Source organism: Dama dama, chromosome 9, assembly GCF_033118175.1.
Source record: "Dama dama isolate Ldn47 chromosome 9, ASM3311817v1, whole genome shotgun sequence".
Taxonomy (NCBI): Eukaryota; Metazoa; Chordata; class Mammalia; order Artiodactyla; family Cervidae; genus Dama; species Dama dama.
In genome coordinates this window covers 55,462,012-55,489,761 of record NC_083689.1, presented here as the reverse complement: position 1 = coordinate 55,489,761, position 27,750 = coordinate 55,462,012, and the positions used below count along the sequence as shown (strand labels likewise).

Genomic DNA, 27,750 nt, shown 5'->3' with positions numbered 1-27,750 from the left:
AAGATCCCCTGGGAGGAGGGCATGGCAACCCACTCCAGTGTTCTTGCCTGGAGAATCCCATGGACAGAGGAGCCTGGCAGGTTATGGTCCACAGGGTCACAAAGAGTCATACATTACTGAAGCGACTTAGCATGCATGCAACAAAAATAAGAAACAAAGGAGAAATAACCTCTCCAACCTTTAGAAATAAAATATTTAGCATAGTGTATTGGGTACAACTAGGTATTCAATAAATGTTTGTGGTACATATGAAGGAAAATTAGTATTTTAATTGATCACACTGTAATTCCTAAAAAGTCCTCCGTTCTAAAAACAACCAATTGGTATATCAAAAAATGAAATAGTCTCAATTAAAAAGAGTATATTCAAATACACAAAACCTGAAAGTGACAGACATGTCCAGAATCCAGACACTCATGCTAACTGCAGCCTTCCTGGCTCTGCGGGCCCCATGAGCTACCAGAGTTCTCTCAGTTACACTTGCTTATCATCAGATGATGATGCTTACAGTAGAGCACAATGGGGCAGAGATTATAGGCGGGAAAAGTTTGCTGTAACTCAGGCCTTGTCTGGAGTTTTCCTTCTCTTGGAAGAACAATAAGAACCAAGAGGGAGATGCATTAAGCATTTCTTATCTTTGCTTTTACCTCATCACAGAATGTTCTACTATGCAAGTGTGTAACTGCTTGCATTTTATAATTAACATCACTCAAAGACTTTATCAGGCCATGACTGATGCTTTTGACCTCATTAAGTCAAAAGCTTATCAAAGAAAAGATAATCAAAAGAAGTAATCACAATCATAAGGTTCCAGTTAAAAATTGAACACACAGATCTGCCTCACCCCTTCAAAAAAAGTGCAAGTGTTAGTCACTCAGTCATGTCCAACTCTGTGACCCCATGGACTGTAGCTCACCAGGCTCTTCTGTCCATTGGATTTTCCAGGCAGGAATACTGAGGTGGGTTGCCATTTCCTCCTCCAGGGGATCCTCCCAACCCAGGGATCGAACCTGCATCTCCTGCGCTGCAGGCAGGTTCTTTACCACCGGAGTCACCAGAAAAGCCCCTCTGTCCCTTTCAAAACCCTCTCAAATATAAATGTTAGTCATTTTTTAATTTCTTTTTTGCCTCAAATTTAACAAAACTTTACTAACAGGAGAGGAAGCAGCAATAAAATCCTGCAAGTTAGAAGCAGGATAGGTGAGAACTTACACAGCAGACCCAAGAAACCTGAATCCTAAACCAGAAAGCAGGAAAGCAACCTCTCTTGCACCGTACCCTCTCAACGCTTAAGAACCGGTGGTAGCAGGTACCAGAGAAAGGAAGAGTGAAAATGAGATTTAAAAGCAGAAAGAGAAGATGGAGACCCAGTTAAACACACACAGCTCCCAGAATCCCCATTAAGAGACTGGAGGTTTACTCTCTGGAGAGTGTGAGGCAGTAGAAGTCTGGACTGGAGACACCAGAGATTTGGAGAAAGAATGGATTGTCAGAAAGGAGTGATTAAGTGAGAGACTTAGGTACTAAACCTTGAGATCCCCCCGTCTACCTCTGCCAATCAGCTCTTAGAATAGTAGCAGCCAGGCCTAAGCGCTGGGGAAACTGACCAGCCTAGGAAAAGACACAGAAAAACACTGTCACTCAAAGAAACAATCTAGTTAGATTAAAAGGTAGTAAGGTCTGTCAAGAAGCTCCATCAACCACAGTGAGCTTCCAAATTTCTCTACCAGCTGTGTACTTTTAACCAAGCAGGCAAAGATCACCTACTTCTAACTCAAAGATCATAAAAGACCAAAGCAAGGAGAATAAAGGCAACACAGAGGAAAGAACTATGCAGGAAAGCATGAACTTTAAAAAGAAAAAATTTTCAATAATTTCAGAGAAACAAGAGAAAAAAATTAAAACCATAAAACATGGACAGTGTGCTACTAAAGGAAAGATTCTAACATTTACTGAGCATCTACTATATGCTGAACTCCATTCTCTGTCCTCAGACACTCAGTAGTGTCCGACTCTTTGTGATCCCATGGGCTGTGGCCTGGTAGGCTTCTCTGTCCATGGGATTCTCCAGGCAAGAATACTGGAGTGAGCTGCCATTTCCTGCTACTAAAAAAAAAGGGGGGGGAGGAGGCAATTAAAGAGTTTTGAAAAATTTTTAAAGTATATTAAAATTTTATCAAAGAGAAAATTGAGACTATCTCATAGAAAGCTGAGAAAAAGGTGAAAAATATGAGATTAAAAAATTTTAAGAATTAGTATAAAAGATTCAAGATCCAAAGAGAGAAAGGGGGGGAAAAAAAAAGCAGAGGAAAAAAAAGGTCAACCAAACACTTTTTAAAATTTCCCAGAACTGAAGGACATCAGCTTTTAGACCAAAAGGGCTCACTGAGTGCCTGGCACGACAGACGTAAACAGATCTATACCAAGGTACAACACAGTGAAATTTAACAACACTGAGAACAAAAGAAGTTCCTAAAGGCTTCCAGAAAAACAGAAAGTAGGCCACATTTAAAGAATCAGATGTCACAACTGGCTTTAGTCCTCCTAATAGTGGAACCCAGAAGGCAATGGAACAAATGGCTTCAAAATTCTAAAGGAAACTGTTTTCGACCTACAAGCCTGGAAATCAAGGTAAGGGTGCAGACTAAAAAAGAAAAGTCTTAGATGTTCTAAGTCTCAACAACAACCACTCATGCATTCTTTCTCAGAAAAGTACTGAGGGTGTATTCTATAGAAATGAGACAATCAAGAAAAAAAAAGTGTGAATCAAGGCAAGGGGCTTCGATTTTAAAAACCGGAAAAGGAAATCTTAGGATGACAACTAAACAGCAGACCCTGAAAGCAGCCTATGGTACAGTTCAAAAAAACAGGAAAGACGGACTTCCCTTGCAATCCAGTAGTTAAGACTTCATGCTTCCACCACACAGGCCTGGATCTGATCCCTAGTTGGGGAACTAACACCTGCATGCAGCCAAAAACAACCCAAAAAAGAGCCACACATCCCCCACCCAACAATGAAATCAATAAAATACCTGATGTGTTTGAACATATCAAAAAATTGAGTTTAAGTGAGAGTCTGAAGATGAGTCATGCTATAAGCAATTTATGATATATACCCAGAAAATGAGGCAAACAAACAAACAAAAAACTGTGGTTAACTTGAGGGAAAATAAGGTACTGTTAGGCAAGTAAAACTAATCACAGCATACAATATATCTCAGCTGTGAACATTATTTATTATTTTAAATTACTGTAAATACTGAATATTGATCTAACTACAATACAGATATAACTATACTAGAAAGATATAGAGACAGGAAATGGGAGCATATGCAGTTGTGGTAAAAGAGAGCTAAAGCCTTAAATCTCCTAGTGGTCAATTTTTAAAATGCTGAAAACTGAAATCAAGAAGTAATATCTTATGTTTTTTACCTTCACAAATAATAACAAAACAGCAAAAGAGCGAGCTAAGAAACAGGCAAAAGTAAGCAGGAGACTGCTGTTTTTGGTAACAAGCCCGTAATATCTGATTCTAACCTATACGTAAGAATAACTGTATGTAAGATATAAAAACTAAATATTTAGGTTAGTGCAAATGTAACTACAGGGCTATATTCTTTTTTTTTTTTTTTAGGGCTATATTCTTGCCTGGAAAAACCTATGGACAGGGGAGCCTGGTGGGCCACAGTCCATGGGGTTGCAAAGAATCAGACACAACTGAGCCCACACACACAAATGTAACTGCAGCTTGGGACTGTGAATTTTAACTTACTATAACTAAGTTCTATATAGTTATATGTCACTATAACTATGACAAACCTAGACAGCATATTAAAAACCAGAGACATTACTTTGCCAACAAGGTCCATCTAGTCAAAGCTATGGTTTTTCCAGTAGTCATTGAGAGTTGGATTATAAAGAAAACTGAGCGCCGAAGAATTGATGCTCTTGGACTGTTGTGTTGGAGAACTCTTGAGAGTCCCTTGGACTGCAAAGAGATCAAACCAATAAATCCTAAAGGAAATCAGTCCTGAATATTCATTAGAAGGACTAATGCTGAAGCTGAAACTCCAATACTTTGGCCATCTGAGGTGAAGAACTGACTCATTGGAAAAGACCCTGATGCTGGGAAAGACTGAGGGCAGGAGAAGAAGGGGATGACAGAGGATGAGATGGTTAGATAGCATCACAGACTCAATGGACATGAGTTTGAGCAAGTTCTAGGAGTTGGTGATGGAAAGGGAAGCCTGGCATGCTGCAGTCCATGGGGTCACAAAGAGTTGGACATGACTGAGCAACTGAACTGAACTGATAACTAAGTTCAAACACATCTTTATTAATCAAAATAGGAACCATTATAATCAGCACATTTTTGTCAACGAGAAATAAGTTTGTTTATTCATGTAGCATAAAAATCCATGCTTTGGGATTTGACAGACTCTTGAAAAGCATTTTCCACCTCCTGCTGTTTGTGGAAGCATTTTCTCAGCAAAAAGTTGTCAAGATGCTTGAAGAAGTGGTAGTCAGCTGGCAAGAGGTCAGGTGAATATGGCAGATGAGGCAAAATTTTGTAGCCCAATTCATTCAACTTTTGGAGCATTGGTTGTGTGACGTACAGTCAGGGGTTGTCATGAAGTAAAACTGGGCCCTTGATGGGCCCAGCATCTGTTGACCAACGCTGGTTGCAGGCATGCACTTTTTGGTGCATTTCATCAATTTGCTGAGCATAATTCTCAGATGTAATGCTTTTGCTGGGATTCAGAAAGCTGTAATGGATCACACCGGCAGCAGACCACCAAATAGTGACCATGACCTTCTTGGGGTGCAAGTTTGGCTTTGGGAATTGCTTTGAAGCTTCTTCTCAGTCCAACCACTGAGCTGCTTATCACTGGTTGCATAAAATCCCTTTGTGTCACACGTCACAACCTGATAGAGAAATGGTTTGTTGTTGTTGTGTACAATAAGAGAAGACAATGTTTCAAAAGGACGATTTTTTGATTTTCAATCAGCTCATGAGGCACCCACTTATCGAGCTTTTTCACCCTCCCAATTGGCTTCAAAAGTCAAACGACCATAGAATGGTCAACACTGAGTTCTTCGGCAACTTCTTGTGTAGTTGAAAGAGGATCAGCTTCAATGATTGCTCTCAGTTGGTCACTGTCAACTTCCAATGGCTGGAAACTATGCTCCACATCTTCAAGGCTCTCATCCCCTTTGCAAAACTTCTTGAACCACCACTGCACTGCACATTCATTATCAGTTTCTGGGTCAAATATGTTGCTGATGTTGCGAGTTGTCTCCAACACTTTATGACTCATTTTGAACTCATAAGAAAATTGCTCGAATTTGCATTTTGTCTAACATCATTTTCCTAGTCTAAAATAAATACAAAATAAACAGCAAGTAATGTCATTAGCAAAAAAAATATAAAGTGCAAAATGTACATTAAAATGATTTATATCACATTTAAGAATATATTCCAATGTCAAACAGCAAAGTCCAACAATGCAAAATTACAATTACTTTTTTATCAACCTAATAAACAGAAAAAAGATTTAAAATGTGGTTACAAAATGTGTCATGAAAGGGGAATCTGGTATTCACAGGAAACTAACTTAACTGAGGGAGAAGGGAGGAACTCAAACTCCCCTTAGGACAGACTACCTAAAGTGAGAGGGGCACTGGGAAGAAGGCAGCATTCCAGGTAAAGGAAGGAGGGATCCTGGCCAGAAAAGGTGACAGGTGATTTTTCTAGCAAGTGAACAAGTTCCCCAGGGAAACAACAAATCATGAGAGTCCATCTCCAGCCCCTTCTCCCAAGTCCTGGTGTCCCCACCTACCTCTTACCCGTCCTTCAAGGCCAAGCTCAAGCTCCATCTTCTCAGAAGCTTCCTGCAAATCTCTGGAAGAGATGATCTCTTCCATCTCAAAACGATGCCATTTATCCACTATCTTATTCTCTTAATTAATATAATTAATATTACATACCATAATACATTCTCAGGGATTGAACTCATTCAATAGGTATTTAATGAATACTTACTATATGCAAAAAAAAAAAAAACCTGTGCTGGTTACTAAGAGTAAGGGAAGAATGAAAAGGAAGGAAAGAGAACAAAAAAAGCAACAGTCTTCAAGTGCAATGAACACAGACCGTGGTTTCTAACATCATTCTCCAATAAAAGGAACCAGAGTTCTTTGGAGAAACAGCTGAATCCAGGATGGCTCAGGAACTATACATGGTGAGCCTGGTGTCAAAAAGTTAAGAAGTGCTTTAAAACCCACAAAGATGGAGCTCTTTCTAAGGGATAAAAGTACCAACTGAAGGAGATCCCAATGGCAAAAGCTAGAACAACCTAACAAAATAGTGCTGGCTTATAACTCAAAGAATAAAATTAATGAGCCCATACCAGTATCAATGAATAAATAATGAAGAGACAAATGTCCCATGCAGAAAAATTCCAAATAACTTAATGTAGACACATTACCTTCAATGAGGTGGTAGAACTTAACTCCCTAATCCTTAAGTATAAGCTGTACATAGTGAACACAGTGACTTCCTTCCAAAAAGCACCATACAAAAGGGTGGGGGAAGGTGGAGTCATTTTATGTAGAGAGATTTGACAAACACTACTTCAGCCAGGTGATCAAGGTCAACATCAACCATGTTAAGTTGTTGACAGTACATTGACATACTGTTGACAGTATGCATTCTTGATATGATGTGATGAAAACAGCACTTTACCTCTGTGTGGCTTCCTCCCCAAATCTAATCATGAGAAAAGCATCTAACAAATCCCAAAGAAAGGACATCCTACAAATAATTAATACTCCTTAAAAATGTCAAGGTCATCAAAAACAAGGAAAACTTGAGAAACTGTCACAACCAAGAGAAGACTACGGAGATATGATGACCTAATGTAATGTGGAATCTGTATAGACTCCTGAAACAGAAAAAAAAGACATAGATAAAAACTGAAAATCTTAATAAAGTATGGATTTCAGTTAATAATAACATATCAATATTAACTTAATTGTTTAATTAAATATTAATTAATTGTTCATTAATTATCAACAAATATATCATACTAATATACGACATTAGTGGCAAAACTAGGTCTGGTGTATACAGAAACTATACTACTGTCAATGTTTTTGAAAATCTAAAAATGTTACAAAAAGCTTATTTTTAAAAAATATTTTTAACATTTTTTTTTAAGGAAAGGAAAAAAGCCTGAAGAACACACACCAAACTTGCAAAGCAGTCACGCCTCTAGGGAAAAGAATGGGAGGGAAGTCAAGCTTTCCTTTACAAGTTACTATTTGACTCTAGAATATGAAGAATGTATCTGTGTGCCACTCTGTAACAAGAAATGTTCAACGTTATTGCCACATTTAAGTACTGAATGACAAAATGAAATTGTTATTAAACAGAAACCACTCCTAAACCTTTGTATTTTATTTATTTATTTGGCTGCATCAGGTCTTAGTTGCAGGAAGAGGGATCCTCGCTGCATCACGGGAGATATTTCGTTGCAGCGTAAGGGCTTTAGCTGTAGCCTGCAGTCTCAGTAGTTTCGGTGCACGGGCTAAGTTACTCTACGGCATGTAGGGTCTCAGTTCCCCAACCAGGGATCCAACCCGTGTCCCCTGCATTAAAAGGCAGATTCTCAACCACTGGACCACCAGGGAGGTCCCATCAACCTTTATGTTTCCATTCATAAACTATCCAATCTCCAGAAAGACCTCCAAATCACATTCAAGCCACTGATTACCAACTGATAAGATTGCAATACACAAATTTAAAAGAAAAACTGTCAAAGATTATACTAAACTGCTAGGGGAAAAATATATAATACAGTAAGAAAATATTTCACTAGAAATGTTCTTAAATTTGATCAATACTGAGAGATGGTATATAAAATTTTAAGTTGTGGTATTCAGAAAAAAAATGAGTGAGCTGTAGCTTCTCTGGTGGCTCAGTGGTAAAGAATCTGCCTGACAAAAAATGAGTGAGTCTAATTGTAACAGCAAGATGTGCAAAGGGGTGTCTGTTAACACTCAGTTGATGAAGGCAACAACATACATTACACATCTATCGACACAGCCATAAGAAGCAATGAATCACAACTGGAGTGTGTAAAATTCAACAGATTCAATAAAGGATATTCACCAACTGCCTGGTATATTGGCAAAAGTAACTTGAGAATAAGGATGAGATCACCAAGTTGATTCTTTGCATTAATCTCTAATTAAAGTGTTAAAAGTTGCTTTATCTAAATGAGCATTATCCATTACTACAAGAATATGGTTCCACTAAACAGTTATACTGTTCAAAGATAACATAAGAATAAATTATTAAGAAATCAGAGTAATCATTTTAAAGCCCAAGAACAAGTAAATCAGAGAATGTCACTTGAATTTCTCTAAGTCTTTCTTCTTTTAGTTAGCAAAATACAATATTACTCTCATGGTAGGATTATTTTATAATTTAATTTAATATAGAGTAATATAATATTGGTGATGTTCAGGATAAAGTAATTTGAAGTTATATGTAGGGAAACCAATGGGTGGCATCAGTTTAGACAATGCCAGAATTTCCTAGAGGACTTCACTGAGAGTCAGATACAATGGATAGTTGAAGATCTGCAGCTCCTGTTCACTCACAAATCCTGGTTCTGCATTCATAACAAATTATACAAAAGTGCTCTCATGATGTATTTCCTTGTGATAATATCTGCTTAAAATATCATACCATTGGCTTTTAGAGTTACAGACAGGAATATTTATGGATGAAATGATGTGATTTCTAGAATTTGTTACAAAATAGACAGTATAAATGGAAAAAGTTAACTATTTGTTGATCGTTAAAGCTGAGTAACGGGTGCATAAGTTTTATTACACTAAATTTTTGTATATGCTTGAAACTTTTCAAAGTAAAAAGTTGAAAATATAAATAAATACTAACAAATTACTCCTAGAAGCAACCCAAGGGCTCATCAGCAACTGGATTAAGAAGATGTGAGATAGAAACACACACCCCCCCACACCTTCTTAATATATACACACAATGGAATATTATTCCACCACAAAAAAGAATGAAATACTGCCATCTGCAGCAAGTAGGTGAACCTAGACAATAATATGCTTAGTGAAGTAAGTCAGATAAAGACAAATACTGTATATCACTTACATGTGGAATCTGAAAAATAATACAAATGAATGTATATGGAAAACAGACTCACAGATACAGAAAACAAACCTGCAGTTACCAAAAGGGAAAGTGAAGGAAGGAAGCACAAACTAGGGGTGTAAGATTATCAGATACAAACTAGTATATGTAAAATAAATAAGCAACAAGAATATACATATACAGGGAATTATACTCATTATCTTGTAATAATCTATAATGGACTATAACCTGAGAAAATACCAAACCACTATGCTATACACCTTAAACTAACACAGTATTGTAAACCAATTAAAATTTTAAAAAAGAAAGCAATTACACCTACAACTCAACAACAAAAAGCAAACAATTCAAAAATTTGAATGTTTGAATTTGCCCAATTCAAAAATTGGCAAAGGATTTGAATACACATCTCTCCAATATGTACAAAAGGCCAACAAGCACATAAAAGATGCTCAGTTTCACTAATTATCAGGGAAATGCAAACCAAAACCATTATGAGATGCCACTTCACACCCAGGCTTTATCAAAAACAAAAACAAAACACAAATAGAAAGCATACGTGTTGATGAGGATGTGACAAAACTGGAATGCTTATGCACTGCTGGTGGGAATATAAAACAGTGCACTGCTATGGAATACAGTATGGCAGTTTCTCAAATAATTAAAACTAGCAATACCATAGTGAAAGTGAAAGTCACTCAGTCAAGTCCGGCTCTTTGGACCCCATACAGTCCATGGAATTCTCTGGGCCAGAATACTGAAGAGGGTAGCCTTTCCCTTCTTCAGGGGATCTTTCCAAACCAGGGATCAAACCCAGGTCTCCCGCGTTGCAGGCGAGTTCTTTACCATCTATGTCCAAGTAAAGTGGAGTGGGTAACCTATCCCTTCTCGAGGGGATCTTCCTGAACCAGGGAACAAACTGGGGTCTCCTGCATTGCAGGCAGATTCTTGACCAGCTGAGCTACCAGGTAAGCAATACCATATAAACCAACAATTCCACTTCTGCGTATATACCTAAAAGAATTCAAAGCTTGGACTCTTTTGAAACTTATTTACCCATTATTCACAGCAGTATTATTCACAATGGCTAAAATGTATTGACAGATAAAACAAAATACAGTATACACATACAATGGATGTTATTTAGCTTTAAAATGGAATGAAATTCTGACACATGACACAATGTGGATGGACCATGAGGAAATTATGCTAAGTGAAATAAGCCAATCACAAAAGGATAAATACTGTATCACTCCACCTATATGAGGTACTCAGAGTAATCAAATTCACCGATGGAAAGCAGAATGGTGGCTGTCAGGGGCTTGGGGAGGGGGAAATAAGACAGTTACTGTCTAAGGGGTAAGGATTTTCTGGAAATGGAGGGTGGTGAAATGAAGGCTGCCCAACAACGTGAATATACTAAACAAAATAAAAATTAAAAAAAGAACCACAGGGGAAGCATTCACTCCTTCCTCTAGAATCATGACGTCATCTAACACTTGAACATGCCAAATGTTTGGCCTGCCAGAGATGAAATTCTTTCCCTCATTTATCAAAACCTTACTTCACAATCCTGAAAGAACTTACCCAAAGCTGATCTACAACGCCAGCAGACTACAATACAAACTTATTAGTGATGCCACAAGCAACTCACTTCTTTAGCAGGCAGGGAGTCATCTAAAACAAACATTCTGCAGCCTGTTTTTAAGCAGATACAGCAGAGTCATCATTGCCTACTTTCACTGGTTTTAAATCCAAATATCTCAAAACATTTCAGGAAGTATTTGGGAAAATGCACGATATAGCCCATGATCTATAACAGTGAGGCAAAGGTAGCTTGGAATGGATGAATAGGGTAAATGGCCTGAGAGAGAGCAGCACACAAGTTTCTCAACACTGGGCCTACCTAGAGCTTTCTGAAACAGTGCTTCAGAATGGATGGAGACACAAGCTCATGTTTTAAAACACAAAGAGAAAAAAATAAAGCCACAGGAAATTTATGAGCCCAGACTATCTGTATAGTCTGGGGTGATGCTAAATTCAAATTAGGGACATATTGCTCTACCAATCAAAAGACCATAAAGGCAAAACCATTGCTTGCAGTTATGAATGAATCATAGTTTTCTCCTACATTTACTTCATTAGAAGACCAGCTCAATTTGCCTAACCATATCAAATAGAAGTCAGAGGTCCCTTTGTGACAACCAAAAAGTACCATGCTTCTATCAGGTTGCCTAGACAATTCAACAACATTCCATAATTCGAAAGCCTTTTAAATACGTATATTCTCTGACCAAGCATTTCCACCCACTACAAATTTATACTAAGGAAACAGTTGAAAATGTATGTAAAAGAAACTTTAGTGACTGAAAAAAACTATAAACACCCTTAGAGACCAACAACAGGCAACTGATTAAATTACAGTCTAGCCATACAATTGCATGCTATGCAGATGTTAAAATATGAACCCATCTCATTATACAGCTATAGTGTCTGCCTTTCTACATATATGTGCTCAATACACACACATGCAAACTTGAGAAGGCAAATGTGTTTCAGAACATGTGGGTATGTAAACATTCATGTACACATATGCACAAAGTGTGTAAAAGTATCATCAGGGGCCCATAAAACTGCATGTATGTACAAAGATGTGCCTGAGTACATATGTGTGGGTGCATAAGACAATACAAATGTATATGTATCTGCTAATGTATATGCTTATATTTGGGCCCTAAGCCTGTGTTTAAGTAGTTGAGTATTTACCCTTGTAATCACTACTTAGAAGCTGTGACCTTGAGCAAGTTATCGAGCCTCTAGAGAGTCTTGGCTTCATCATTTAACGTCATCTATACAACATCAAATGCTGTCTCAAAGGGGTTCTGTGAGGATTAAGTGAAATAATGGATGTAAAGTACTTAGTACCATGACTGGCACAGAGTAAATGCTCAATCAATATTAACTTTCCTTATCTGGACACATACACTGATCTACTCTTGTATATATTTACACAGCTGTAATTACACACAGATACACAAAATATTAACTTTGGTTATCAATAGGTGATAGGTTTTCGGTGTGGGGTTTTGGTTTTGTTTTGGGTTTTGTTTTTGTTTTTTTTGGCTTTCGTATTTTGCAAATTTTCTAGGAATGTCAGTTCCTTTTTTCATTATTCTTTTGAACATTTCTTCAAAACAATGATTTTTTTAAAAGTAAAAAAGATGGCCTGTCCTTAACATACCTCAATTTTGCATATTTAAAGCTATTAACCACTACACCAAGAAATACGTAATTTTAATACTTCACCTTTTTTTTTTGTTTCTAGCAGTATGTCAACATTACCTAATAGCTCAAGAAGATGGCAGTACAAAGAAAAGCCTCAGCTTTTTGCTTGTTTGCTTTATCCTAGGCAAGATGAAAGAATGAACTAGATCACAATATGGGATACATGTGATCTGTGAACACCTCGGTGACAGATAAGTGATACCTGTCATTCGTATTTTACTAAAGCAGAGACGAACCCAGGGCCTTGCCCAAGGTCATACAAAAAAGCACGTAGCCCAGGCTGTGAGAGAACTAAGGACTAGACTGCATTGCCACAATTGGAGCGTGCTTATGAAACCAAAAAGCTAAATTCTTAAAATTAGTCATATGAGGAGTCAGGCTGTAGGAGGGAGGAAATTACAACACAGAGCTGATGATAGCAAAAAACCCAGCAACTGGCCCCACCAGGATTAATCTACATGTTTTAATCATATTGGTTTTCCTCACTTATAAAATATAAAACTGTAGATCATCTATGATAGGACATTTAATTTCATAAACGCACAATCCATTTATATGCAAATTAAACTGAAAGCATCTGAAAAAAAATGCACGCAGATACCTGCGGTTGCAGTCAACATCAGTTAGCCACCTGGATCAGTTCCCACAATTACGATGTGTTAAATACCTCTAAAAACCCTGCAAAATGTCTCCCTCGAATTTCCGAGGGGAATCAGGCTACAGACAGGCGAGTAAAACAAGCAGCTTTTTCCCCTAGGGCTTCAATTAAGAAATGATACCCGAGATAATAATCCACCCATCCCCTATACATTTTCTCCCCAGCTATGCTATTCAATTTCTTTAAACGTCACTTCCAAGCTTGGAAAACACACAGCCGGGCACACGCCCTGCAGCCTGCAACGTTACGTAGTTCGACATTTTAGGGGCATCACTAGTTAAACATCGCGTTTTCCAAATCTACTGCGAACTGGGACTAGTCCCTCGTATCATTTTGACTTCTGTCTTTAAACGCAAGCGAGGGGACTGGGTTTTGACGAGCAGACTAGGCTCTGAAACCCTGAGTAATCGCATCTCACTGCGGAGAGCTGTCGGCAGCAGGGATTTTAATCTTCTCTCCACCTAATTTCCTTTACATTTCACGTTTTTGGTTTGGTGTCCGCCCCCCCCCCCCCGCCCTTTTCCAGTGACATCAAATTCAAGGTGGAAAAAGGCAAACTGAATGCCCTCAGGTCAAAGCCTCCGGAGGGTCTCGGGTTCTGACCCGGCGACCTGCCCGCCGTGGGAAATGCGGAAAACACTGCAGGGGGGAGGTTTTTCCACCGTCCAACTCCCGCCCCGCGTCGCGGAGGGACGGTCCCGGCCCGCGGCCGCCTCGAATCCGAGCCCGGGGCCCGCCCGGCCGGCCCAGGCCCAGCAAGGCCTGGCAAGCCACGGCGTCGAGTTGGCTACAGGCGGGGCCGGAGAGGAGGCCTGAAGCGGCCAGCGGGCAGGGCCGGGCCGGGGTCGGGGCGGGGGCGGGGGTGGGGGGGCACTTGGGCGCTGCTCACCTGCTGGTACCGGTTGCCGCAGGCTGGCTCCACTGCCGCCAGAGCCGCCAACGCCAACGCCATGGCGCAGCCGGCTGCAGGGAAGGAGGGCGAGCGAGCGAGCTGAAGGGGCGCGGGCGCTGCGGCCTGGGGGCGTCGGGAGGCCGACTGGGACGCGCCTCGGGTGGGTCTCGGTGGCCGCCGCCGCTACCAGGCCAGCCGCTCTCCTCGGGTAGTGAGCGCCGCCGCCGCCGCCGCCGCCGCCGCCGAGGCTCAGACGCGGCCCCTGGGGAGGAGGCGGGGACAACGGCGACGACGCTGCGCCGCCGCCCCGCCCCCGACTCGCGCAGCCCGGCCCGTCAGGCCCGGCCTCGCCCGGCGGTGCAGCAGCCCGCCGTGGGCTCCGCCCGTCGTTCCGCGCCCCGAGGCTGAGGCGTCGGAGTCGGTTTCTTCCGAAACAGGTTGCAGGTCACCGCAGAGAGGGCGACGCTGGTGATGGGTGCCTGGGTCTAAGCACCAAGCTTTCTCTGCGTGCTACTTTGAATCCTCCTCACACACCCCAGACTGAGGCCATAGCCCCATTTTAGAGGTCGTTGGTGCCCAGGGAGATTGACAGGCTCCCACAGCAGCCATCTGACCCCTAGTATCTATCTGGCTGCAGTATCTCAGTTCTTATCCACTTCCTTCTTATCTGCCATCCTCCGTAGACTAGGGGTCAGTTCACTAAAGGGCAGAGGCTAAATCCGGTTCAGTGACTGTGGAAAGCATGTGAAATTCACCTTTCTGTGTCCATAAATTGTTTTATTTGTAACACAGCCGCTCCCGTTTGTTTACTATGGCCTGCAAATCCTAAATTACTTGCTATCTGGCCGTTTAGAGAAAAAGTTTGCTGATCCTAAATCCTGGAAAACTTCTTGACCCCTGGGTGATAATAATAGCATCCCCTATTTTTATGTAGTCCTTTAGTGTTTTAACAGCCTCTGTGGATATAGACACGATGTTTTCTGAACCAAAGCTCTCTGAAGAGGTGTCATGAAAGGCAAAACTTTAAAGATGTAGACTTATGAAGAGCTTTCCAGGGAAGAGGAACATATATGCAAAGATGGTGAGGAAAGTAAGAGGTTGCCCTGTGGAAGAATGGAAAGGAGGCAGGGGAAGGGCCATATAGGAGATACAATTATTGATGTGTCACAGATGGGGGGAGTTATGCTTGAAGACATTAGATATTTTACTTAAGAACACAGCTGGTAAAGGGTAAAGTTGGGTTATAAACTCATCAAGCTAGTTTTCTTAACCATTATCATACAATCAAATTATAAACTTTGTAAAGATGACACTATTTATCTTTGAAATATTTTGAATATCTTTTAATATTTTGAATATTTGAAATATTTTATCTATGAAATATCTCCCATAGCATCTAGCACAGTATAGTTATTGATCCTGGAGCAGGCATTTGAGGTCTGCTGTTTCTATCATACCCAGCCATCTGGAACTGCTTCTACCCACATGGCCAACACAGAAAAATACTTGATCTCTGAAGCTTGTTGTTATTCCTATTTCTACTTGATTGCCTTTCCAAGTTGGCAGTCTAGAGTTGGCACTACTATCATTATTGTTTTATTTTCTAATATTCAAATTTAGGTAACTACATGTTTTAAACCACAACTGTGTGTTTTGAGCCTACCCTGAGGTCTCTGTATGTAGGAGCCAGTCATAATCAACAGATACAGAATCAAAAATTCTGTATATTTCTCTTCCTCACTTCCAATTCTGTGTGTGTGTGTGTGTGTGTGTGTGTGTATGCGCGCACGTGTGTGTTATTTGTGTGCTCAGTCGTGTCTGACTCTTGCTACTCCCATGGACTGCAGCCCACCAGGCTCCTCTGTCCATGGGATTTCCCAGGCCAACAATACTGGAGTGGGTTGCCATTCCCTTCTCCAGGGGATCTTCCCAACCCAGGGATTGAACCTGCGTCTCTTGTGCCTCTTGCCAGTATCCAAACTGCAAGAAGTCAGTTCCTATTTCCAAGCACTGGTCTCACAAATTTTCACTGTGGGAGAGTGAACAAATCCAGCAAAATGCCAATCTGAGTGTTTCCAAGTGGTCTGCTCCTTAGTCTGTCCCACAAATGTTCATTTTTATCTGGAAAAACAACTTTCAAATGTAATGATGTATACAGTGAATCAATCCAAACATAATCCTACCTTGTGGTCTTATATAAGGGGAAAAAAAAAGTCTAATTTGAAATTTTAAAAAATCTCATCAATGGAAAGTAGAAATCCAGACTTCTTTGCCCAGATTTTCTAAATTTACATGTAAGAAGGAATAAAAAAAGATGTCTGTGCTAAAACATATGGCTATTGGAGCAACAGCTGCCATCTTCATGCGTGTCTGCAGCACTTTTGTGGCTTTTGTGGAAAAGAAGTTGCTGTCCTTCCCATCTATTTCTTTCCTAAATTACTTTCTCCCTCAACAGCTATTAATATATACTCCCTGCATGTGGACATACATATTTATCATAAGATAAATACTGCGTTTTCTCACAGGAATATTTTCTCTCAAAAGAAAAAAAAAGTTGATATTCAGCTTCCAATCTCCCTTTCGTACTCTTTTTCTGATGTCCTGAACCAAAATGTTTTGTGTTAACCGTGAAGACGGTTTTTTTCCTCTGAGTTCCCCCAAAGCCCTTTGTAAGTAAACTGGGAACTCCCTGGAGATCAAGGGGTTAGGACTCCATGCTCTCACTGCTGAGGACCCAGGTTTGATCCCTAGAACTAAACTTCCATAAAAGGAGCATGGTGTGGCAAAAAAAAAAAAAAAGCCTTTTGTAAGTAAACTGAGGTGATGTGTGTTGATTCAATGGCTGGGTGAGCTGGGGAATTGAGATATTGAGTCACCGCTGTATAAGGTCTGCAGTTGGCAAGCAAACTGTACAGTGAAGGGGAAAACTCTGAATTTCTGACTCACCGATCCATGCCTGCTGCCAGCCAAGCAGTCAGAAAAGATAATCCAAGGCTGTAAAAATTGCACTCTTTGGCTTTATCTCGAGGTGTTGTCAAGAGAGTTTCCACACAGCAAGTTATTAATTTCATATTGCAGCACTTAGAATCTTATTTCCCCACAGAATAGCAGTAATACTTTCCATGTGCAATACTTTTTATGTGAACTGCTGGTTCTGAATCATCCATCCTGAGAGAGAAGAGAAAGATTATGGACAAGTAAGAACACAGCTCATGTCTGTTTCTCCACCCCTACCCCAATTGGACAAGGAGGCCTGGTGTGCTGTGGTTCATGGGGTTGCAGAGTCGGACAGGACTGAGCGACTGAACTGAACTGAAGCCCACTTGGAACAAAAATATCCACAATGTAGTCTTCTGTCTTTCACCCGAGGCCTGTCCAAGGCAGTACTAAGCTCAATGAGTAACCAAGAAGGGTTTGTTAAATTTTAAACAAAGTCTCACACTGGTCTAATATCTCATTTCAGGCCTTGAGTATCTCCAGTTTATCTTTTCAGGGCTCCAGCTGAACAATGCATTGCCATTTCTAGTGACTTACTATTTCTTTTAATTCTCACTACATCACTATGAGTTTCCTTAAGGGCAAAGGTATTGTCTTGCTATTGCAAATAAAGAAATTATCCACTGATAATTACTACTGCATGTGGAGCATCTCCTGAGTCTTGGACCTTTTCATACATCATCTCTGTAACCTTCATAGCTAAACCCTCAGCAAATGAAGAGAGTCAAGAAATGTACATCGCTTGCTCAGCTAAGGTGTTGTGGAGCCAAAATGCAAACTCAGATCTGTCTGACAACTAAACTTGAGCACTGCTCTGTATATGAAGGGAGATACAGAACATAGAAGAACCTTGGAGTCTTCACAATGAGATAGAGCAGATAGGAAACACATATTCAAGACATATTTTTAAATATAAAAATCTCAAGTTAATTATAGTTGTGTTGGCCTATATTAAACAATGCCAAGAGCTGGGGAAGAGAAGTATGTAACCAGGTGTGATAATAAAGTAAGGATTGAGGAGAAAGGTTTTTGAATGAGAATAAGGATTAGTCATGATGGGAAGAGAGAAAGGCATAGCAAGTCACAAATATGCTAATACCAAAGCTTAAGAACAGGAGTACACAAAATAATAGTAATATGGGCTAATAAATATTTGGGGCTTTGTGACAAGCTTTCTGTCACAGCTACTCCACTTTGCCATTGTATCATGAACACAGTCATAGACAATACTGGACAAATTGGTGTGGCTACGTTCCAGTAAAGCTTTGTTGACGGACATCGAAATTTGAATTTCCTATGATTTTCACGTGAAATACAAGATATTCTTCTTTTGTTTTCAAGTATTTAAAAATGTAAAACCTATTCTTAATGCAGGTCATACAAAAGCAGGTGGTGGACTGGATTTAACAATCAGGCAGTGGTCCAATTCCTAGCTTCACAGTAGAACAAAAAAAAGTTTCTGTGCTAAGAACTTGAGTAGGAAGTTTAAATCACAGAGTAATGCAGAAGACCTAAGGGGAAGAAAGGGAAAGAGTGAAGAGGATGGGAATTTATAAAAGCTTTTAAAAAGTAATTGGCTTATGCAAAAAAGTAAGTCAGAGGAAAAGGATTAGTCAAGTAGGAATCTAACATGAGATATACTCCTGATTCCTTAGTTTACCTTCCGGCCACTGGAATGCAACTGATTGATTCATTCAACAAATATTAATTTAGCACTAATATGGGCAGGTACTGAGGTTTTCTGCCTAGAACTTGAAACTACAAAAGAATAGTTTTTCATTTATTTTCTAAAATGATATTAAGAAATGCTGCTGCTGCTGCTAAGTCACTTCAGTCATATTCCAATTCCCCATAGACGGCAGCCCACTAGACTCCTCTGTCCCTGGGATTCTCCAGACAAGAATACCTAAGTGGGTTGCCATTTCCTTCTGCAATACATGAAAGTGAAAAGTGAAAGTGAAGTTGCTCGGTTGTGTCCAACTCTTAGCGACCCCATGAACCGTAGCCTACCAGGCTCCTCTGTCCATGGGATTCTCCAGGCAAGAATACTGGCGTGGGTTGCCATTTCCTTTTCCATAAGAAATGCTAAGAGTGGTTATTTACTTATTTTAGTTAACAGCTAATAAGTTTTGGTATGTTATGGCTTTATTTTCATTCATCTCTAAGGATTTTCTAATTTCTCTTGTGATTTCTTGGATTCATTGGGTACTTAGAAATGTGTGGTTTAATTCCTTATAATTGTGCATTTCCCAAATTTCTGTTATTGATTGCTAATTTCACTCCACTATAGTTGAAGAACATACTTTGCCTTATTTCAATCCTTTTAAATGTATTGAGATTTGCTTAATGCTGTAGTGTATGGTATATCCTGGAAAATGTTCCATGTTTATTTGAATGTATATTCTGCTGGTGGTGGGTAGAGTGTTCTACAGGTGTCTATTAGGTCTAGTTGGCTTACAGTTAATTCAGACCCTCTATTTTCATGTTAATCTTCTGCCTATTTATTCTAGCTATTATTAGAAGTGGATTACTAAAGTTTTCAAATATTATTGCTGAATTGTCTATCCCTCTTTTCAGTTGTGTCAGGTTTGTTTCATATATTTTAGTGCCTTGTTAGGTACATAGATATTTACAGTATTCACTTATTTTTTACACTGTCTTGATCTAAAAAGGATTTCAGTGGTTATGGTATAATAAATCATAGATTAGAGTAGATGAGAAAGAAGAAGCAAGACAAGAGTAGCAACATGAAATAGAGTTTGCCTTCTTGTTCACTGTTGTCTCTGTGTGAACAGAGCCTGATACATAGTAGGCCTCTGTCCGATTGAAATAACATCAAGAATGAGGATGACCCAAAAATGAAGTAATACACATCTTACAGGTGAACCATTAATTTGTCATCCAATTATAGTAAAGATTTCATTGGTTATACAATTGATAGTAAACCTGAGCTAAACAAAACAAAAGAAAGATACTGAAACCAGTGGAAAAAATTCTCCCAAGAGCCTTCACTAATATTTAATTACAAAGATGCTAAACTGATCTATCCCTCTGTCCTGAACAAAATATATGCTTTAAGTTTTGAGAATCTTCCCTGCTATGAATGATGCTACAGCTGGTCCATGTATTTACTGTCATACTTGATTGTACAAATTGTGCACTGCCCCACTTTAGGAATGGCCATCCCATTGTGGTCTATGCAATTGATACCCCCACCCTGCATTTGGGCAATATACAATCTGTGCAACCATAGGAGGTGATCCCACAAAACCTTTGAGTGATCCTCCCCTGACAAATGGCTCACAATTTATTTAGGGGCATTGTGGGTGGCAAAGGAATGAGGAACAGCAAAGCGTCCACAAGGAAATCAAGTGACTGATCCTCATCTTTGGACACAATGTACCAACCAATTGCATGAACTAGTTCCTTGAAAAAAGAACAAGGTGATTAGGGAAATGCTTAAATCTCTAACCCTCAGGCTGATTGGAAGGGTAAGAAAAGGGCTTCTCACATTTCCCAGGCTGGTAGTTTCCTTACTGTGTTTAGGGAGTATCATAAAAAACACCATTACACAAGGGAAATACTAAAGCTCATATTTATGCCTGTGGTGCGTCAGGGGAGAAACAGTGTGTGCTAATTATGACAAAAAAGAGAAGCGACCTGTTGGGGCGGGGGCGCCCTCTGGAAGACACTGATGTTGGTTTAAACTCAGCAGCAGCTTGTGGGCCTGCATGCTGGTTCCTATAGGTCTTCAGGAAACTCTTCCCAGGCGACTTAGAGCAGACCTCAGGCAAAGTACAAGAGAGAATCTCTAGTTTTAAATTAGATTACATACAGACCTGCGAATAATACCTTGGTTTTTAAGCAGTGCTGACATCCAGGCCAAACTATTCAGGAACTCCTCTCTAACATTATTCCTGTGTGGGTCTCGCCCACATCACCACATCTTCAGTAACAAAAACTTGTAGATAGAACAAAGACAAGCCAGCTTGTATACCAAATTCCTTGCCTTGTATCAGCAGTGCTCTAATAGGATGGTGGTACTAGGTGGATGGCGCCCTGGGAATACAGCCTTTCCGGAATTGATGATGACAAAACAGGTCACAAAACCTCAGATTTTGATTTTAAATGGTCTAACTGGCTATCTACTTGGTGGTGGAATGGAAGCTGCACAGTTGGCTCTTGAAACACCAAACATTCTCTTACCTAGTCTTCCCTTTTCCTGTTAAGCCAGTGTCATTCCACTGGCAAATATGGTCAGTATACTCATCTGTAGGCCATCCAGAATACCAGCTTAAATTCCCACTGCTGTTTGTCACCATAAAAAGTCTTCAGGCACACTTTTTATTATCCACTGGGCTAACAAAGCTCCTTGTGATGTCACTATTCACATGAACATTGCTTTAATAACATTTATTGAGCACTGATTTTATGCTAGGGAGTGTGTCAAGCAGTTTACATTTATTATCTTTTTTTTCCACTCACAGTAAATACATGAGGTAGAGTCTATATCCATCTTTTCTATAGATGAGGGAACAAGTTGCCTGAAAATTATCTTGCCTCTGTGTGTGTCATAGAAGACTTGGGCTAAAAGGACTTTAGAAATCATTTGACTTGATGCTTCATTTTACAGATGAGGAAAGTGAGTTCAGAGAGGTTAAATCACATGCCCATAATCACATAGCCTGGAAGTGGCAGAGCTGATACCCGATACAAGATTCTTTCCATATTGGAACTATACCACCTACCATTTGGTGTTAACACACATCACCTTGGCCTCTCTGTGAGTATGAGGCCCAATCTTTCATGATTTGAGAATTTGTGCCATCTCCAAGTGTGTTGTCATCATGCAACCAAATATGATTCAAAACAAGGCTGGGGGCGGGTGGGGGTGGGGGCGTTTTGTGCTCTCTGTGCATCAGATTGATGATGAAGTCAAACTTCATCATGACTCAGAATACGCAGAAGCTCTCCAGCTCTTAACAACTTTCCCCGCAGGAAACCTGCCAGGTGCTTGGTTACCTTTTGAGTTCTTTGTGGGTGGCATAGAATGCCTCTAAAAATAGATCTGTCCTCAACTCTCCCAGAAGAGGCTTGCAGCCTAAAAATGTCACTCCCTTTTCCCTTCCAAACACAGACATCACTACCCCAGGTATAGCCCTTCCTTACTAACCTAGCAGCTGCCTAAACAGAAGCCTGCCTCCCACCAGGAGTCTGGATTTCCCTTATTGGGGAAGGGACAAAAATGTCTTGAAAGCAGGGGAAAACAACCTTTCATATGAATTTTGGCAAAAACTGCTCTTCTAAAATAGACAGATTTCAAGGAAAAAGGTGTGGGTCTCGGGCTTAGTCTTTTACCTCCTGAAGATCAACTAAAAGGGACAATGTATACAAAAGTACTTTGTAACCTGCAAATACCAGGAACTATCACAGGCCTCTGCCTGTGTTCCCTGCATCTTCAGAACTGCAGTGAGCGGAAGAAGTGACTTCTCTAGTGATACCTCTGGTGACACAGATTTTCCAGCCGCAGAGACCCAGGGAGTTTTCATGGCCTGTGCTTTCTATGGCTAACTCCTTGTGTGCTGAGATGAGATTAAGACCAACCATTGCAAAAAAGCAGTCCTGAGGCTGGGCTGATGCCAGCTAAAACAGGGTGCAAGACGCCAGAAAGAGTAGGAATGAATTTCAACCAACCAGCAGAACTGAGAAGACAGGAAGAGAGCCTTGTTCAGCTGTGGGCAGACCTGCCAGCTGAGTCTCTGCTGCTGTGTTAACCTGGAATTAGTCTTAATGCAAAGACCTGTTCGCTAGCTTCTTGCCAGAAGCATGTGATGCTTGAGCTCCATGGAACACCTTGTCATGTTAGAGCTGTTTTGGGTTCTTTTATTTTATTCACGTATTCATTCATTCAGTAAATAGGTTGTTAATTCTTACTTCATGGGCAGCTTTCTCTGTTTCAACAAACCCTTTCATTTCCTGCCCACATACAAAGCCCACATGTAGTGGGTATAGTTGAAGGTAAACAGGTTTTGTTTAAATAAAAAGTAAAGATGTGCTCTGACCAGCACACCCAGTCCATGCCACCCTCCTGGCCCCCACACCATACACTAGAGGTCACTTGGGGGTATTTTCTGTGTTTGGGAACCACTCAGCTCCTGGAAAGCACTGGTTTCAGAATGCCATCATACTCTGTTTATAGTATTTTTTTTTACAGCATCATTATAGTATTTGTTGGGCACTCTTTTTTTTTCCTTTATAATAGCATTTATATTAATCATACTTTTTATAATATCCACTTATTTTATTAAAGTTTTATTAGAACAGAACTTTTATTTTTTTTTCCATTTATTTTTATTAGTTGGAGGCTAATTACTTTACAATATTGTAGTGGTTTTTGCCATACTTGTTGGGCACTCTTGTACATAGCTCCACGAGCGATTCTAAGGGAATATAAAAGCAGTACCAACAACAGCAACACAAAGACATATCACTAAGAACAAGAAGTGTGGGGATTTCCCTGGCAGTCCAGTGGTTAAGACTTTGCCTTGCAATGCAAGGGCATGGCTTTGATCCCTGGTCAGGGCACTAAGATCCCACATGCCTTGAGACCAAAAACCAAAACATAAAACAGAAGAAGTATGGTAGCAAAATTTAAGACTTAAAAAAAAAAAAAGAAGTCTAAGATGTGGCTCCCTGAGCTTTAGGTACTTAGGATGGGATACCCAAAGGCAGAGGAAAGGCCACCTACCCCAGGCCCAGACAGTTAGCGACAATCAATTCCATCACTCCCACCAAGGTCAACACAACTCAGAATCCTCAACACAGCGCTCTGAAAATACAATCCATCCACCTCCTCTTTCCACTCCTGTATTTCTGATCAGGAGAGGAAGAAATGATGGTATGTGCTAGAATGTTTGGGAAAGATACCACAGGGGAAGGAAATTTTAGCTCTACCCTGAAAGACTGAGTAAAAGAAAAGAGGAGAGAGAAGGTTATTTGCTGTATTGAAGTCCTTTGCATTTTTAAAAAATGTAGTCAAATCTACATCTCCTTTAAAAACAAAACAAAGTCTTGCTTTAATTTAGGAAGATATTTCTCACCCCCAAGATCGTGAATACATTCACCTATGTTTACTTCCAGTAACTTCATGGTTTTCTTTTTAACGTATACTTATTTGGTCCAATTCAATTTACTTGGGAACAAGGAATATAGTAGAAATTCAGTTATTGTTGGTGGTGGTGGTTTTTAAATGGCAAGCTAGATCTCATACCATTTTTTTTGAATAATCATTTAAAAATTCTCCTTGGGACTTCCCTGGCAGTTCAATGGTTAAGACTTCCAACTCAGGGAGCACAGGTACCATCCCTGGTCAGGGAACTAAGATCCCACGTGTTCTATGGTGTGGCCGAAAAGTAAATAAAATTTGGAAAAAAAAATTGTGAACATCTCCTTTATCATATACAAAATCTCCTTATATACATATGCTTATTTCTGAACCCCTGGTTCTTTTTTCAGTCACCTGTTCATATGCTCATTGTTACTCCTGCGTTTCAGAAAACTCAATTCGCAAACTCAGCACACAAATTAGATAAACTAAGGAGATAGGATTCTTCAAGCTATAGATAGCGAGCTACCCTAACTATCCCTGAAATGATTCAATTTTTCAAAAGCTTAAATGTATACATCCCTTTTTAATGTAAAAGCTTTATTGACATCCAACGCTCATACCACACACTTCATCCATTTAACATGTACAATTCAATGGTTTTAAGGATATATGCAGCGTGGAACAGTTTTACATTCTCAGATCTCCAGTCCTGTGCAACCATTATCTATTTGCTGTCTCTATGGATTTGACTATTCTGGATATTTCATTACAAATGTAACCATACAAATGGAATCATAGAGTATATGGTCCTATGTGTCTGGCATCTTTCACTTAGCATGTTTTCAAAGTTTATCCATATATTAGCATATATTTCTACTTAGTTTTTTAAACTGAGATATTTATATAACATGAAATTAACTCTTTTTAAAATGTACATTTAATACCCTCACTATCTTCTGCAACCATCACATCTATCTAGTTCCAAAACATTTTCACCACCCCAAAAGGAAACCCTGCACTTAGTAAGCAGTCACTCCTCACTTCTCCCCCACCCCTCACAGCCTCCAGCAAACACTGATCAACTTTCCATCTTTATGGATTTGCCTAATCTGGACATTTCATATAAATAGATTATACATGTGACCTGTGACTGGCTTCTTTCACTTAGCATAATGTTTTCAAAGTTCATTCATATTATAGCATGTGTATCCTTACTTCATCTCTTATTGTTAGTGAATATTCCATGGTATGGATATACCACAGCTGGTTTATCCATTCATCAGTTGATAGACATTTTGATCGTCCTCACTTTTTGGCTGTTAGGAATAATGTTGCTAAGGGATTCCCTGGTAGCTCAAAGGGTAAAGAGTCTGCCTGCAATGAGGGAGACCCGGGTTCAATCCCTGGGTTAGGAAGATCCTCTGGAGAAGGAAATGGCAACCCACTCCAATATTCTTGCCTGGAAGATCCCATGGATGGAGGAGCCTGGCAGGCTACCGTCCATGGGGTCGCAAAGAGTCGGACACGACTAAATGACTTCCCTTTCACTTTTTTTGTGTGAACTCTGCACTTCCTTTAAAAGGGGAATTATCTTCTGTATAAAGTCCTGTTTAAGTGAAAGTGAAAGTTGTTCATGTCTGACTCTTTGTGACCCCATGGACTATATAATCCATGGAATTCTCCAGGCCAGAATACTGAAATGGGTAGCCTTTCCCTTCTCCAGGAGATCTTCCCAACCCAGGGATGGAACCCAGGTCTCCTGCATTGCAGGCAAATTCTTTACCAGCTGAGCCACCAGGGAAGCCCAAGAATACTGGAGTGGGGAGCCTATCCCTTCTCCAGCAGACCTTCCTGACCCAGGAATCAACTTGGGATCTCCTGCATTGCAGGCAGATTCTTTACCAACTGAGCTATCAGGGAAGTCATATAAAGCCCTGTACTTTCTTGTCATACCAATTCCATGTGCTATCTGTTCAGGATATCAAAAAGTTTATTTCCTCTGAGCCTTGTTTCTTTCCTTTGGCTTTCAGGTTCCCTGACCAGGGATCAAACCCAGGCACCCTGCATGGAGGTGCAGAGTCCTAACCACTAAACCACCAGGGAATTCCCTAACCTCATTTCTTTAAAGCCAAATATAATGTCAATAGCAGAGGCCTTGATCTTGTCAGTCTATGCTAATCTGAACCACCACTAAGCAAAGGAGATTTAAGAAATTAATTAAGAAAATGGCAGTCTGGTGAAGGACATGGCTAGGTGGATTCAAAATAATATGGTGATAAAGATGGGGATGATGCTGAAGTACAGTGTACAGACTCACTAACACTACCCCTTTTAAGTTCTTTTCTTTGCAGGAACAGGATCCAAGTGCCTTCATTCACTTATTTAGGTACTAGAGGTTCGAATTTTAAACTAGCTTAAACATTCAATAGGTTTTGCCCATTAAACCTGCCATGAGCAGGATTGCCACAGAAAGGTTCGGGGAAAGAAATCAAACAAGAAAAACAAAGGTAGACACAGTTTATTAACAGAAGCAATTCCCCTGCTAGACTCTTAAGTGCTGAAAAACCAGGGCTACATCTTTGTGGCACCATAAATGTACTATATTTGTTAAGAGAAAGAATGAGACAAGGTGCGTCTAGAAATAAGATTTCTAGTCTTTGTCCCAGTCACTTACTCCCATCATGCTGTTTATGCTCCCCTGGAGACCCTGGCTTCACCCAACTCTAAGGGACAAATTATGGTCTCTCCAAGGCAGGGGAGATGGAGGATTATCTCTAGCATTTTCGGGAAGGGATGGGGCACCCATAGTAGAAAATCAAGCAACCCTGCTGACTCATATCTTTCATCTGCCAATTTTGAAAGGAGAGGGATTTTTTTTTTTTTTTTTTTTTTTGTCATCCTCTGCTGTTTGTACTGAGAAACAAAAATAAAAGCAAACAAAAGAGTTTAAATACTAAATCAAATCGACTTGACGAAATCCCAAAGGTGCCTCTGGAGGTGAACAGACCTAGCCTTGTAAGCTCCCAAACCTCCTCCCAGGGCTGCCTGACCCCTCAGTGCCGGCTAATTGTAGCTCTGGGAGAAACAGGATAAACAGACCACTCAGTGCTGCTATAATAAGCAACACTAAGTCCAGTTAGTCAGTGCTGGCAGCAGGCAGCGCAAGAAGCACCTTCATAGTCCAGACAGCCGTGTACTCCACCAGACACACTGAAGAAAAGCTGCAGCAAAGTCCAAAAAGTCCCTTTCAGGAAATGCCTCTTTGCCCTTAGTGAAACCTTGGCAGCATTACCAGGCCAGAGGTGACATGTTGATCTGGAAGTGCCTGAAAAATCCCACAGTACCTCAATTTGAAGCAGCAGTCACGCTGCATCAGTGGCTGGCTCCTTTGTATTATTGGCAATCAGTTGAGATGTCACCTCTTCAGAGGTGCCTCACACATACCTGGAGACCCTAGAGATGAAATTGCTGGTCTCAGCCCACACCACCCTAGTTCTATCTCCTTCTCGGCCAGAGAAGCTCACTAAGGATGAGGGATATGGCAGGGCCACTATCTGATAGGGGGGTGTTGGCCCTTTTGATTAGTAGGTACTCAGGTTTTCTCTGGCTTTAGCCCC

The 27,750-nt window shown here is 40.3% G+C and overlaps 2 protein-coding genes and 1 long non-coding RNA gene across 3 annotated transcripts in view; all 3 read right to left on the bottom strand.

The window, feature by feature from the left end:
* NDFIP1 (Nedd4 family interacting protein 1) overlaps nucleotides 1-14,252 on the bottom strand; it is a 48,057-nt gene extending 33,805 nt beyond the window's left edge. Inside the window, exon 1 of the mRNA XM_061151597.1 lies at nucleotides 14,026-14,252. Coding sequence (XP_061007580.1) covers nucleotides 14,026-14,088 — 63 coding nt within the window. The 5' untranslated portion in view covers nucleotides 14,089-14,252. The remainder of the gene's footprint in view (nucleotides 1-14,025) is intronic.
* LOC133062505 (uncharacterized) lies at nucleotides 266-13,636 on the bottom strand. Its single transcript, XR_009694180.1, has 2 exons — nucleotides 5,841-13,636; nucleotides 266-5,376 (listed from the first exon to the last, which is right to left on the bottom strand). It is a non-coding gene; the product is annotated as an uncharacterized LOC133062505 (long non-coding RNA).
* Nucleotides 14,253-17,125: 2,873 nt separating the features above from the next.
* The window catches only part of LOC133062894 (uncharacterized), a 62,580-nt gene continuing 51,955 nt past the window's right edge, over nucleotides 17,126-27,750 (bottom strand). The window contains exon 5 of the mRNA XM_061152245.1: nucleotides 17,126-17,196. Coding sequence (XP_061008228.1) covers nucleotides 17,165-17,196 — 32 coding nt within the window. The 3' untranslated portion in view covers nucleotides 17,126-17,164. The remainder of the gene's footprint in view (nucleotides 17,197-27,750) is intronic.